This window comes from Coffea arabica, chromosome 8c (assembly GCF_036785885.1).
Source record: "Coffea arabica cultivar ET-39 chromosome 8c, Coffea Arabica ET-39 HiFi, whole genome shotgun sequence".
Taxonomy (NCBI): domain Eukaryota; kingdom Viridiplantae; phylum Streptophyta; class Magnoliopsida; order Gentianales; family Rubiaceae; genus Coffea; species Coffea arabica.
In genome coordinates this window covers 29,642,708-29,657,861 of record NC_092325.1, presented here as the reverse complement: position 1 = coordinate 29,657,861, position 15,154 = coordinate 29,642,708, and the positions used below count along the sequence as shown (strand labels likewise).

The following is a 15,154-nucleotide window of genomic DNA, read 5'->3' as shown; positions in this document are numbered from 1 at the left end:
GATCGTAATCCAAAATTACAACATGGCTCCCCCTAAAGTATGGTAATTACATTTGCATGCCTATTCCTACGAATCAGATATTTGCATGCCTATTTCTACGTATCAGATGCTCCCTCTCGAGAAAGTCCTTGTCCTCAAGGACTAAAAGCAGGAAACCTCTGGTGCAAATCATACCAAAACTCCCACGTTGCATCCTCAGGGAAAGAGTTGCCCCATTGTACCAACACCCGAGTGGCAGCCTGATTTCCGCGCTTAACTAGTCTTCTATCCAAAATGGCAATTGGCTCCAGCAATAAGTGTCCGTGATCAGTGATCGACTCAGGTAGATGGGGTGTGACAGGGTGCTGACCTTCTTCTTCTTGAGCATTGAGACATGAAACGTCGAGTGGATCTTGGCTTGAGCAAGTAGTTGCAATCTATACGCCACCTTCCCTATACCTTCCAAAATAGGGAAAGGACCAAAGTATCTGGGGGACAGCTTCTGGCAGCTGGAAGACTTGAGAGAATGCTGTTTGTACGTCCGTAACTTCACATACACCAAGTCGGCTACCTGAAACTCCCTATCTGACCTGTGTTTATCGGCCACGTGCTTCATCCGGTGTTGAACAGTCTTGAGGTGATGCTTGAGGGTGTGCAGCGCCCTCTCCCTAGCAGCAAGGCTCCTGTCCACCGCATCCACTGTAGTTGAACCAGGTAAGTAGGGGGTATGCACAGGTGGTGCTTGACCAAAAATGGAGTAGTCTGGATGGCCGAATGAAAGTTAGTATTATACCAGTCCTCAGCCAAAGGCAACCATGGGTACCAAGCCTTGGGGTAGTCGCTTGTCACGCAGCAGAGATAATTCTCTAAACACCTATTCACCACTTCAGTTTGGCCGTCCGTCTGAGGATGATAAGAGCTAGAAAATTGCAGATGAATCTTTGAAGCTTGAAAAATTCCCTCCAAAATTGACTGAGAAAAATGGAGTCTCTGTCGCTCATGATAGTACCCGGCAGCCCATGTAACTTGAAGATGTGGTCTAGAAACGATTGAGCAACATCCAAGGCAGTGTAGGGATGTGAGAGCCCACAGAAATGAGCGTATTTGCTCAATCTATCCACCACCACCAATATGACCTGCTTGCCATGGGACTTAGGAAGACCCTCAATAAAATCCATTGAGATGTCAGACCAAATGTGCTCAGGTACTGGCAGGGATTGTAGTAAACCCGGATATGTAGAGAGGTTAGATTTGTGGCACTGGCAAGTGTCGCATGCGGTGACGAAATCATAGACGTCCTTGTACATATGCTTCCAGTAGAAGGTGCCCTTCAACTTTTCGTAAGTAACTAGGATACCAGAATGGCCTCCAAAGGGGCTGGAGTGCCATAGTTCGACCAGCTCCCTTCTTAGTGACGCTTCAGCTCCCATCACTAGCTTTCCTTTTCTTCGTAGCTGCTGCTGATCCCAGTTGTAATGTTTGTATTTTGAGACATTCCCCGAAGAAAGCTGCTGGATAATATCCTGAAGCTTAGGGTTATCCTTCCAAGACTGCTCTATCCTAGTCATGAGGGTGGTGGAGATCCCACTAATAGAATGAAAGGTTGCGGTTGGGTGTGGTTGTTTGGATAAGGCATCCGCTATGACATTGTCACTACCCTTCTTATATTACACCTCGTAGTCATATCCCATGAGTTTGGACAACCATTTCTGTTGGCTAGGAGTAGAGATTTTCTGATCCATCAGGTACTTGAGACTCTAATGATCTGTCTTGATAATGAAATGCCCCCCTAGCAAATATGGTCGCCATTTCTGCACAGCATTCACCACAGCCAACATCTCCTTCCCATACACTAACAGCCCTTGATGTTGAACTGCTAATGACTTGCTAAAAAATGCTATAGGTCTGCCCTGTTGGAGAAGAACTGCACCAATTCTAGTGTTAGAAGCATCCGTTTCTACCACAAAATCCCTTGAGAAATCTGGAAGAACCAACACAGGTGGTGCTGACATCGCTAACTTTAGCTGGTTGAAAGCTTTGGTTGCTCCTTCGTGCCAACAGAAAGCATTCTTCTTCAGTAGGTCAGTCAAGGGACGTGCCAATTTGCCATAATCTTTCATAAATCTGTGATAGTAACCAGTTAATCCCAAAAAGCCTCGTAACTCCTTGATATTTGCAGGCGCAAGCCATTACTGAATACAAGCAATCTTCTGAGGGTCTGCACTAACTCCTGTAGCTGAAATCAAGTGTCCCAAATACTTGATTTGGTGAGTGGCAAACGAGCATTTACTTCTCTTCACCTTAAGTTGATATTGGACCAAGGTGCCAAACACCAGTGCCAATGTTACAAGTGCTCACTTCCAGACTTACTGTAAATTAAAATGTCATCGAAAAATGCCAACAGAAACTTCCTCAAGAAGGGCTTGAAAATATCATTCATAAGTCTTTGAAATGTTGACGGGGCATTAGTTAACCCAAACGGCATTACCATAAATTCGTAATGACCATTATGGGTTCGAAATGCAATTTTAGTTATGTCGTCCGAATGCATTATGATTTGATGGTATCCTGATCTCAAGTCTAACTTGGTGAAAATAACAGCTCCAAACAACTCATCCAACAACTCTTCAATAAGTGGTACGGAAAATTTATCCTTTATAGTTGCCTTATTCAACTCCCTATAGTCCACACACATCCTCCATGTGCCGTCCTTTTTGTTTACTAAGACTACTGGGGATGAAAAAGGGCTATTGCTACACCTTATAATTCCACTACTCGGCATCTCCCTCACCAACTTCTCGATCTCTCCTTTCTGGAATGTTGGATATGGATAGGGTCTGACATTGATGGGTTGTATCCCCTCTTTAAGGAAAATTCTATGATCATGTGCTCTAGCAGGCGGTAAGTCAGTGGGTTCTTCAAACACCTCCTGGTATTTGAGCAAAATTAAGTCAAGTTGAGACTGGAAGTGAGTTACCTTTGTGTCCATTTCCACAGACAAGCAGCTCAGCTCCACCTCCGGTTCCCCCAATTGCTGTACCGAAATGAAGCATAACTGGGCTAACTCGATCTGTTCTAGCTTACTCAAAAATTTTTGCATCTGCTTCTTTAGAATCAGCTGGGTAGCTCGTGTTAATCTCAATTTTTAGGTTTTGATGATTACAAAATAAATGGATGCTACTAATCTTTCCTCAAAGATCTTTTTAGAATTGAAGCAAATCGGGTTCAAAGATTAAGCGCAATTGAAAGAGACAAAGATTGCTGAATCTGTCGGATGCACATAAAGACTGGATTGGACGTCCGACAATCATTGAGAAACTTCAGATGCATGAAGAACTTTATCACCGGACGTCCAAAAGAATTAAAACATTTGCCCTAAGTTCATTGATCTCGATCGGACATAAAACAACAGAGCACCGGACGTCCAATATTCTGCGCAACACTTCGGACGCAAAGCATTGGAGGTACCGGACGTTCGAAAGGATTGAAGAATTATTATCTGCTTTCGGATACAAATTATGAAGGCACCGAACATCCGAATGAGTTAAAGAAAATCTCTCTTGCTCACTGCCTACTGTCGGACGCAAGAAACAAGACTACCGGACGTCCGACACTACCAACAGCTTGTTGACTCTTCAACTGCCTTCTATCCGTTAGAAGCATTAATGGAGGAACTTTTTGGTCTAATATAAATAGAGCAAAATCAACCACTTCAAAACACTTTTGCACATTGAGACTACAGACGAAAAAAAACAATTTTAGTGAAAAATTCTCTTCAAAGAAAATTTGTACTCTTAGTTGTGTGAATCTCATATAAGCTTTTCTTGTGTAAGAAAATTACTTCAATAGTGTAGTTTTGTGAGGATTATTCAAGTGATAGTAAAACTTCCTAACTTGACCAAGTGTGGCTTGAGACAAGGAGAAAGTGATCATTCCTCTGTACACGAAGATTGGTTGTAATTGATCAATTAGAAGAATCTTGCTTTATAAAGTGATATTCAAACTTAAGAGGAGTTTGAAATTTGGTTTGCTACTCTATCTCTTTCATTTACTATATTGCAATATAAATTGTTCATCTTTTCTACTCATGAGCATTCATGCTTTCTCATTGATTGTTCCATTGTGTGGTCATTTAGAAAAAAAGGTAAATTTCATATTGAGCAAAAAGTGTCTCATAATTTGGTTAGTTTTTAATTTACCTAATTCACCCCCCTCTTAGGTTGTTTTTAATCCTTACAATTGGTATCAGAGTTTGGCCTCCTAGAGATTAAAATCAATCGACTTTGGAGTAAAAATGACAATCAATAATGCCATATTTTTTAAAAAACAATCTGTCACTAGACCCCCAATGTTCAATGGTTCCAATTATGTGAGTTGGAAAGAAAGAATGATTATTTTCATGCAATCTATTGATATTGAACTATAGTTTATTGTTAATGAAGGTCCATATGATGTCTCTGTAATTGATGAAATCACTCATAGACCAAGACTAAAAATCAGAAATAAGTTGACTGGTGATAATAGAGCTCATCTCACTTTGAATGCCAAGGCTATGAATATGTTGTATAGTACTTTAGATTCAAATAAGTCTATTAGAGTCAAAGGTTGTAGGTCTATTAAAGAGATTTGGGATAAATTTAGAGAAATTCATGAAGGGAGTGAAAATGTGAGAGAACAAAAGAAATCTATTCTAGTCACCAAGTATGAATCATTCAAGATGGAATCTCATGAAAATATTGACAAAATATATTGTATATTCAATGATCTCATTAAGGATTTAGAAATGCTAGAAAAGGAATACTCCCTAGATGAGAAAAATAGAAAAATTTTGAATGTCTTGACTAAAGATTAGGAGAATAAGGTGACTGCCATTGAAGAGGCCAAAGATATAAATTCTATGCCTATTGAATCTCTCATTAATTATCTAACCTCTTATGAGCTGAAACTTAAGTCTAAAGTACAAGAGGAAGAGGATGCTAAAGTGAGGAGGAGTATTGCTCTAAAAGCTTCTCAAAATGAAGATGACTCGGCTTCCTTGGATGGAAAAGATGTTGAAGTTGATGACAATGACCTTGCTCTCATCATAAGGAGCTTTAAAAGAATCCTTAATAATAGGAGATTCAGAAGAGGAGAACCTAGCAATACATTTCCAAATCAGTTTAATAATGCAAGAAACAAAGGAAAACAAAAGACCAATAAAAAGTAAGGTGAAAATGCTTTGAGTGTGGCTAGTCTGGACACTAAATGAATGAGTGCCCAATGAAGAAAAAGAAAGAAGAAAAAGTTGAATGAACACCAAAGTTTAACAACTTTTAAATAACCTGAAATGATTGCAACTCGGATAGTGATATTGAAGAAGAAGAAGAATCTGCTCAAATGACTTTCATGGCCATTGATGATGATGAGGTAACTTCTTGCAACTCTCAATCTAACAATGATGAGGAATCTGATGACGATGTTAATTCCTTCATTGAAAGATTGCATAGCAGTTTGAAAGATTCTTATGCTAGAAACAAGGAACTAAAACAGAAAATCAATTTTCTCATTCAAGATAATGCTAGTCTTTTTCGACTGAACAAGAATCTGAAAGTTGAAAATGATAACTTAAATAAAGTTGAGACTGATCTACGGGTTGAACTTGATAAAAAAAAAAACAAAGATTTGTGAATTGTTCAAAAAAGAACAAGGTGGTTTGAAAAGAAGAATAGATGGTCTAAATGAGTTGTTTGAACACAAGAAACAAATCTGTTTTCAAAAGAATAAATCAAAACCTCACTTTGACATTTATAAGAAAACATTGAATTCTAATTTAAACGAATTTACCATTTATAAAAGAAGGCAAGTCAGATTTGTTAAAACTATTTATGTAAGCAATTCGCTGACTATGTGTAACTTTTGTTGCCAAGTTGGACACAAGAAGAATAATTGTTATGTAAGAAAGAATATGAGAAATGATATGAAATGCATGTGTCTCATGAAATGCATATGGATAGTTAGACATAATGCTAACTCTCAAGAACCCAAAAAGTACATGGGTACCAAATATCATCTTGTGAACTCTTGTTGTGAGGACTCGCAAATTTCTTGTATTTTTCTCAAAAATACCCTTTTATTTGAAAATTATTATTTATCAAAGCCCACTACCCAATTATTTCACAATAAGTGTAAGTAAACCTAGAAAATAAGGTTTTACGCTTCGGTTTCAAGTTTGGAGCAAAATTAGGGTTTTCGCGATTTTTCGCCGGATGAATTTTCGGTACAGAGTAAGGATTAAATTTGAGGATTGAAAGTGACTTTTAAGTGAGAAATAATATGTGATTGGTAGCAATGATATAAGGTTAGTGAATGGGAAGTAAAAACCCTAGTACGTGAGTTTTTAAGAAAAACGGTGCGAACCGGCGGGTCCCGCGCACTACCGATTGGACGCACCACTTGACCACTACTTTCTTACCCTACAAGTTCATTGATACTTGAGCAAAATATCTTCTTATATTACAGCTAAGGCTGACCAAAACTAGTGGCTAGAAAAGAAGGAAAAGAAAGAGAAAAAAAGAAAGGTGGTGGTGGCGACACACCTAAGAGCATCTTGACCAAGACACTTTGGCATCTTACTTAACCAATTTTTTCACCTTTCCTCTCCATATTTCTGCTGCTGGCCGAACCAAAGAGTGTGAGAAAGTGAGAGAAAGAAAAAAAACATTCCATCTTCTTGATTTGCTACAACTAAGTGAGGAATTCCAATTCCAAACCGATTAAAGTGGAGGTTGTGAGTTGGGAAGCTTGAGGAACCAAGAAATTTCAAAGGGAGTGAACTATCACTCATCCAAGTCTTGCTTTAGAGGTACAAATCTGGTCATGATCCTTGTTGCTTAAATTTTGGGTTTAAGATGATTTTTAGCTTAAGTTTTGGCTTAATTTCATGATTATGCAAGTGGTTGTTATGAATTTTGGGATGAATAAGCAAGCTAGGGTTTCATAACTCTCTGCCTAAACTTGTTGTATGATTGTAAATGTTGTAATTAAGGTTATATAAGGTTGTTTGGTGGTGATTAGAACCAGAAATTTGAGAAAATTCCACTAGAAACTGAAAATTTCAGAATTCTGGAAAATTGTTCTTCTATTCTGTCCGGTTTTGTAGCCCTATGTTAGAGGCCGAATTGGCCTTAGATCAAAGAAGGAAAGTTGTAGAGAATGGTATTTTATACGTGCCTACAAAATTTCAGCTCAATCGGAGCAACGTAGGACGTGAAAAGTCCAAAATACCCTTACTGTTTTAAGTATTTCCCAAGCAGTCCGTGTGATCAGTTAAGTCCAGTTTATCACATTTTTCGACTAGGATCCATTCTGATTTAGCTTTTTGCCAAAACATGAAAGTTTTAGCATTCTGAATTAGCTTTCAAATGCCTCTAAGAACACCTGATTTGGACTTGTGTACTCTGAGATATGTCCATTACAGTGTTCTGCGTTTAAACAGCCGACGAATTGGTTTTTGGTTTAGTAATTTGAGAATTTGACTAAGTTACATTAGGAACTGGACTAAGTGACCTTCATGAATGTTGTATCTCTGTGTCTTAGCTTCGAAACGGCATAGGTTTTGCCTCAATCCGATAAGCGTAGCTTCGGATATGTTATTTCCGCATTCGTACGTCAAATCTGTCTTGTGCTAAGTTGAATTTCTGCACTTGTGATTGTTGTAATTCTTATTCTTATGATATTGTGAGCCTATGGAACGGCTCTTGACTTGAATTGCTTATGTGTGATGTTGGGTTGTGGTTGAGGAAAAATAATGAAGCCAAAATGGCTGGAAAATTAGGTAAACACAAAGGGCGTGCTGCCCAAATTTTCGCTCGAGGGCTAGGTTTCTATTGGAACTTGTATACTTTTGTTTGGCCAATACCATGACCGGTTTTCCATTTTAAAAACACGATTTTTCATCCTGGGGTTCAAACAACCCTCTTCTTACTTGAAAGTCATCTTTACACGTTTTACTCCTAATTAGTCGGGTTTCTTTGTTTCCCTTAAATGTTTTGCTCGATAAACTGTAATATGTTCTCTTGTTTAACCTTAGGTTTCATTGGTGACTAAGGGTAATATCCGGAAGGATATTTTGCACGTTATTTTGCATATCTAGGTGAGTGTTCCTTATTTGACTTTATGGCTTGTTGTTATCATTTGTTAATGTGTTAATTGCTTTTAATGATTTCCAAAACGAGCTTTCCAGGCGAGTGTGTACTTTATCGCACTCGACCTAAATAACTGTGCAATTTTCAAGGATTTAATGATTGAAATGTTACTTGCGCATGAATGTAAGCCTTTTGGGCTGAACTGGCCATTGCCCCTTGTTACCGGTCGTCTCGAGTCAGAAGCGGACTCGGTCGGGCGATTAGGGACTTGGGTGAACGTTTGGTATACTCGAGTATTACCCTGTAGGTTGGTGGAGACTGGCCAACGGCCAGGACGGGGGTGAATGAATGAATGAACGAACGAACGAACGAACGAGGGTTTATTGATAAACGAAAAATGCATTTTCAAATGATTGGAGGAATAAGGGGAAATGTCAGGAGAACGAATGAACGAATGAACGAATTGCTCCTTGTGAGCCGTATCCTTTTAATGAATGTTACTATTGCTTTCCATTGTAAATGTTTCTTGAATTATTGATACTCCATGTTTAATGTATTGATTTGATTGTTTGATTATCTGTTTGGAACCTCACTGAGCTTTTAGCTCACCCCTTTAGTTTTGTTTTCCTTAACAGGGGACGGTGAGCAGGATGAGAGCATAGACTAGCCTAGTCTAGGTCTTTTGTTTCTTCTGTAATGGTTCTCGCCCTAGTGCTTGGCACTGGCTAGTTGTATGGTGAAGTGAGAACCTTTGTACATTTGATGGTTGTACTTCCTTTTGAGATAGCAATGTATATAAGTTCCACTTTAAGTTTGGATTGCTGCCCTATTTATTCTTGTGATTTGTTCTGGATTTGATTAAAGAACGACTGAGTCCCGGCGAGAGCTGGGCAGGCGGCCCGCCGAACCCTCTGGTACGCCTTAGGGGGAGGTGGGGTCGTTACACTTGTGTAGATGAACTTGGTGAATATCATTAAGGAATCAAAATGATTCATTGATAGTGGATGCTCAAGCCATATGACCGGTAATCCATCACAGTTCATCAAGTTCAAATCAAAACCAAGTGAAAAAGTAACATTTGGAGATGATAACAAAACCAAAACCATTGGAGTAGGAGATGTTGGTAAGAATGATCAAACTTTTGTTCACAATGTTTTTCTTGTTGATAATTTAAGTTACAATCTGTTGAGTGTTAGTCAATTGTGTGATAAAAATTTGTTTGTGCTATTAAAAAAGCATGAATGTCTTGTTCTTGACTCAAAGTTCAATGTTATCTTCAAAGGAAAAAGAGTAAATGATATATATGTAGTTATTCTTGAAAATGTTGATTCTTCTAGTCTTAAATGTCTTAAAGTTGCAATGAAGATCCTTGGTTGTGGCATAGAAGGTTTTGTCATTTCAACATGGATTTGTTAAAAGAAATTTCTAAAAAGGAACTTATTAGAGATTTGCCAAAGATAAAATATGTGATGCTTGTCAATTTGAAAAATAAATCAAAGTTTCGTTTAAACCTAAGAAATGTGTCTCTACTTCAAAACTTTTGGAGTTTTTACATCTTGATTTATTTGGTCCTATACAAATTGCTAGTTTGGGTGGTAAAAGATATTGTTTGGTTATTGTTGATGATTATTCTGGATACACTTGAGTGATGTTTCTTGCACACAAAGATGATGCTTTCAAAAATTTTGTTTCATTATTTGCAAAAGTTCAAAATCTGATTGGATTGAAAATTATCAAAATTAGAAGTAATAATAGCTCGAAATTTAAGTTTTGTGGTTTTTCGAAATTCTGTGATAACAATGAAATCACACATGAGTTTTCAATTGTTAGAACTCCTCAACAAAATGGTATTGTTGAAAGAAAGAATAGAACCCTTCAAGAAGCCGTACGAACCATGTTGAGTGAATGTAATTTGCCAAAATATTTTTGGATTGAAGCCGTTAATACCGCTTGTTATGCTATGAATAGAGTTCTTTTGAAACTTATTTTGAACAAAATCTCTTACGAGTTAATGTTTGATAAAAAGCTAATAGTTGGTTATTTCAAAATTTTTGGTTGCAAATGCTTTATTTTAAATATCAAGGAGCATTTTGGAAAATTTGACAAAAAATCTGATGAAGGCATTTTCTTGGAATATTGTGAGAATGAAAGAGGTTTTAGAGTCTATAATAGAAGGACTCTTGTTATTGAAAAAGCTATACATGTCACTTTTGATGAATCTAATGATGATATTTTCAAGAGTGGTTGTGAGGATTATGATATAGGTGTTCAAGAAGGACTTAAGAAACTCACAATTCATGATCAAAACAATACTCCACAAGAAGAGAGCTCAAAGGAAGATGATTCCCAAGACAATCAAGCATTGGAAGAAAATAACAATCATGATGATGCACCTAGAGATCTTCCAAAAGTTTGAAAGTTTGTTCAAAATCATCCTAAGGAGCTCATCATTGGTGATCCATCCGAAAAGATAAATCGCTTCTCTTCGAAACAATTGATAGACAATTTTGCTTTGGTCTCACATTTTGAACCAAAAAATATTATTGATACATTGAAAGATGAAAATTGGATTTTAGCTATGAAAGAGGAAGTAAACCTATTTGAAAGGAACAAGGTGTGGATATTAGTTGAAAGACCTCAAAATTATCCTATTATTGGCACAAAATGGGTGTTTAGAAATAAAATGAATAACAAAGGTGAAGTGGTGAGAAACAAGGTTAGACTAGTAGCTAAGGGATATGCTCAAGAAGAAGAAATAGACTTTGATGAAACATTTGCCCCCGTAGATAGACTATAATCAATTAGAATGTTTTTGGCATTTGCATGTTTCAAGAATTTTAAATTATTTCAAATGGATGCTAAAAGTGCTTTTTTAAATGGTTTTATTGATCAAGAATTATATGTTGACCAGCCTTCCAATTTTAAAAATGAAAAATTTCCAAATAATGTGTTTAATTTTTCAAAAGTTTTATGTGATTTAAAGTAAACTCCAAGAGTATGATATGAACGCTTAAGTGGTTTCTTGATTGAGAATGATTTTAAAAGGGGCATTATAGACACCACTCTTTTCACTAAACAATACTCCAATGATCTACTAATTATACAAATATATGTTGATGATATTATCTTTGGTGCTACTAATGAGTGTTTGTACAAGAATTTTTTCACTATTATGCAAAAAGAGTTTGAGATAAGTATGATGGGAAAATTGAATTTCTTCCTTGGATTTTAAGTGGAACAAACTCAAAAAGAAACATTCATTAACCAAGCCAAATACACCAAGGAGCTACTCAAAAGATTCGGTATGAAAGAATCAAAGCAAGTTGGAACACTAATGTGCACATCTACCAAACTTGACAAGGATGAAGGAGGTATAAACGATGATGAAAAGAAATATAGAGATATGATTGGCAGCTTACTTTATTTAATCGCAAGTAGACCTGATATCATGTTTGTTGTTTGCTTGTGTGCTCGTTTCCAATCATGTCCAAAAGAATCTCACTTGATTGCTGTGAAAAGAATTTTTAGATATTTAAAAGGAACTTTGAACTATGGTCTTTGGTATCCTAGATGTCATGAATTTTCTTTATGCGTCTTTTCGGATGCTGACTTTGGTGGATGTAGAATAGATAGAAAGAGTACAAGTGGTACATGCTACTTTATTGGTAATTGTTTAGTATCTTGGTTAAATAAGAAACAAAATGCTATTTCCATGTCTACGGCCGAAGTGAAATATGTTGCCGCCGGTGCATGTTGTGCTTAATTAATGTGGATGAAAAGCACCTTGAATAATTTTGGATTAATGTATGATTGTGTGCCTGTGTATTGTGACAATACAAGTGCCATAAATTTGACAAAAAATCTCATTCAATATTTTAGAACAAAACATATAGACATAAAATATCATTTCATTAGAGATCTCGTCCAAAAAGGTAAAATTTGCGTACAATATATTTGCTTAAAAGATCAAAGTGCTAACATTCTTACAAAAGCCCTTCCACTGGATCAGTTTGTATTCTTGAGAACAAAATTGGGCATTATTGAAAAGTTTTTCTGAAAAATTATTTGGTCACACTTTATTAGATGTCCGATACCTGATGAATGGACATCCGACAGTGTTTTAAGCCCTTTTTCCAAAAAATTTCGTTTCGGACGGTAACGTCGGACGCTTCACTTCGTTCGGCTGTCGACACTCAAAAATTGCGTGTTGTAAGGCAATCCTCTCCTTCATTCAGTTCATTTCTTTCCGTTGTCTCGGATGCAACTCTTCATCTCCTCTCACTTTCAAATTTTAAATTTCATATCTCTTTTGAATAAGTTTCGAGAAATTGAATTGTGTTTTTTGCCCGTACATTACCTCTCTTAACTTCCCCTAATTGCCAACTGCCCTATAAATCCCAATTCTTACCTGAAACCCTAACCACTCAAATTCACCTTCTTTGGACGATTCAAGCCTGCATTGTAGTCGATACTGCACTTCTAGTTAATCTCATATACATTCGCATTATACTATACAACAACTCTCTGCATTTCATCATGGTAAGAGTGAGAGGAGGATCTGCTGGTGCTGGAAGCATCACCAAACTGAGGGATGAAAACATTGAGATTGTAAAGTTTTCTACCAAATCACCCAAGAAGAGAACTAAAACTCGTGGTGGAAAGAGGAAATAGCCTACAAGAAAGAAATAGACTGTTCAAACTGATGAACCATCTGTTGAGCAAATTGAGGAGCAGAATACTGAGGAACAGCAAACTGTTGAAACTTCCACCAGAAGATCATTGAGGAAGAGAACAACTGATGAAGTGCCCACTGCCGAGCCTACTGTTGTGCCAACTAATGCTCAACGTGGTGGAAAAAGGAAACGTTCTGTTAGAGGACAATCTGCTACTCAAACTGAGGAAGTGCCAACTCCATTGCCCAGATTCATTGATGATGATGCCAGGGAGAGATTTGAATGGATTTCATAGAAAGGCTTCATCACTCAAAGGACCATCATCCCCTATGAATTCCGTAAGCTTGACCTTGAACCAGTTATTGAACTCTTTGAATTCCAAAAATGGTCTTACATTCTGAAACTACCCAACACCTATTATCCTGATATGCTTTATTAGTTTTTTGCTAACTTTAGGAAGGGTAGTTCACACACTAACCTAGTTTCTCGAGTCAATTCAGTTGATATTGCCTTTAATCCTGATACTGTTAATACTATTTTGAAAACCAAAATTGAAAATGATTTTAAAGGAAAAATTGTAAATTTCTTCTCTTATGAAGACTTTTCTTTTGCCTATCACCATTTTCATGTTGCAAAACTAATGACCTATTTTCAAACACATTTCAACATTCCTGCTGAGGCAAGATTGGAGGATCTCAATCCTCAAAATTTGAACATTTTTGCAATAATTTTAAATTTGTTGGTTCCTACTGATGGTCATAGGATCGATACCAACAAAATGGAGCTTTACTTGTTCTACTGCTTTCTTGAAAAGGTCAGAATTGATTTTGGTTTTGTTATGTGTAAATTTCTGTTCAAAATCAGTACTGATAGCCATAGAAAACTTTCCTATGAAAAATTTCTCACTCCAATCTTTGCTCACTTTAGCATTCCCTTTACTGCAGTGTCACCAAAAAATACTGCATCATCTGTCTTTTGAAAAGCTTATTTCGAAAGAAAAAATCTGCGTTTCTTTGATGGTAAATGGTGTTACAAGGAATCTGTTTTGGAATCTAGAACTAAAAGCCATCATAACACTCCTGTCACCCCTAGGCCTCGTAGAGACCAGTCTTAATTTGTTTTTCCCTTTACCATCCATCCCAAAAAATCATCCACTCAACCTTCTTCATCCACTCACGAGGTCATATCCTTGCTTAAGGATTTCAAACAACACATTCTCCTTATAGAAGATGGTCTGATGATGACCATGTCACCTGATCAACAAGCTGCCTTCATTGACAAAAGGAATCTGCTTCTGCCTCCTATCCCTCAAGAAGATGAAAATGTACATTAAAAAAAGCCCAGAACTGAGCCAACTGAGCAAACTCCCCGTACTGAAACCACTCCAGAGGTTCGTGCTTTCAGTTCTCAGCCACAAGGCAAGGAAAAGGCTCCAGCAACTGAAGACAGCGATGGTGATGAGGAAACTGAGGAGGAAGAAGTGGATCCTGCTCAATTTCGCCTAGCTAGGAGAAGGCCTGGATCGTCCAAAATCACAATTTAGGCACTTCTAGGCACTTGCACTTTATGTTTAGGATAGCATTTCATAATAGACATCTTCATCTTTTGCATTTTAATATTTCAAGTACTCTGTACTCAGGATTCTGGTTATTTGGTTAACTCTGTTGGGTTGTAAACTATTCGGTTAACTTTTCTATGATTTCTGGTTTTCGGTTAACTCTGTTGGTTATCTTTTATTTAGTTAACTCTGTTTGCTTTTGGGCAAATGAATGCTAAATGCTTGGTATCCCTATGACTTTATTTTTTGATATTGACTGTTGATAATTGGTAATTGTTGATATTGCTGATTTTGTTCGGAATTCCTGGTTAATGATGGCACTGGGGACATTGATGTTGAGTTGGATGCTAGATTTGATCTAATGGTATTGATGTCACTGGCTATAAAGATCATCTAATGATGACAAAAAGGGAGAGAAATGGATGTGTCAAAGTTGAGAAATGGAGAAGTGTAATATGGTAAATGCGTGAGGGGAGTTATTTTGAGGGGGAGTGTCTACTTTTTGGATGCATTAAGTGAGGGAGAGTTTTGAATTAATTATTTTCCTCCATTCATTGTTTTGTCATCATCAAAAAGGGAGAGATTGTTAATCTCAGTTTTTAGTTTTTGATAATTACAAAACAAATCGATGCTACTAATCTCTCCTCAAAGATCTTTTCAGAATTGAAACAAATCAGGTTCAAAGATTAAACACAATTGAAAGAGGCAAAGATTACTGAAGCTGTTGAATGCACGTAAAGACTGGATCGGACGTCCGACAATCATTGAGGAACTTCGGAAGCATGAAAAACTTCACCACCGGATGTTCGAAAGAATTAAAA

General features: G+C 37.1%; 1 protein-coding gene across 1 annotated transcript; it reads right to left on the bottom strand.

Moving 5' to 3' along the window:
- Positions 1-256: 256 nt before the first annotated feature.
- Positions 257-1,547, bottom strand: LOC113705981 (uncharacterized). The gene is made up of 2 exons (XM_027227879.2): positions 989-1,547; positions 257-741 (listed from the first exon to the last, which is right to left on the bottom strand). The coding sequence occupies exons 1-2, from the start codon at positions 1,545-1,547 to the stop codon at positions 257-259; spliced, it is 1,044 nt and encodes a 347-aa protein (XP_027083680.1).
- Positions 1,548-15,154: the final 13,607 nt, after the last annotated feature.

Bases quoted from the DNA above. Each gene is read 5' to 3' on its own strand.
- LOC113705981 (XM_027227879.2), bottom strand. From the start codon at position 1,547: ATGACTAGGATAGAGCAGTCTTGGAAGGATAACCCTAAGCTTCAGGAT. The intron at 742-988 runs GTACTATCATGA...TCGGCCATCCAG, and splicing joins CAAGTTACATGGGCTGCCGG to ACTACTCCATTTTTGGTCAA.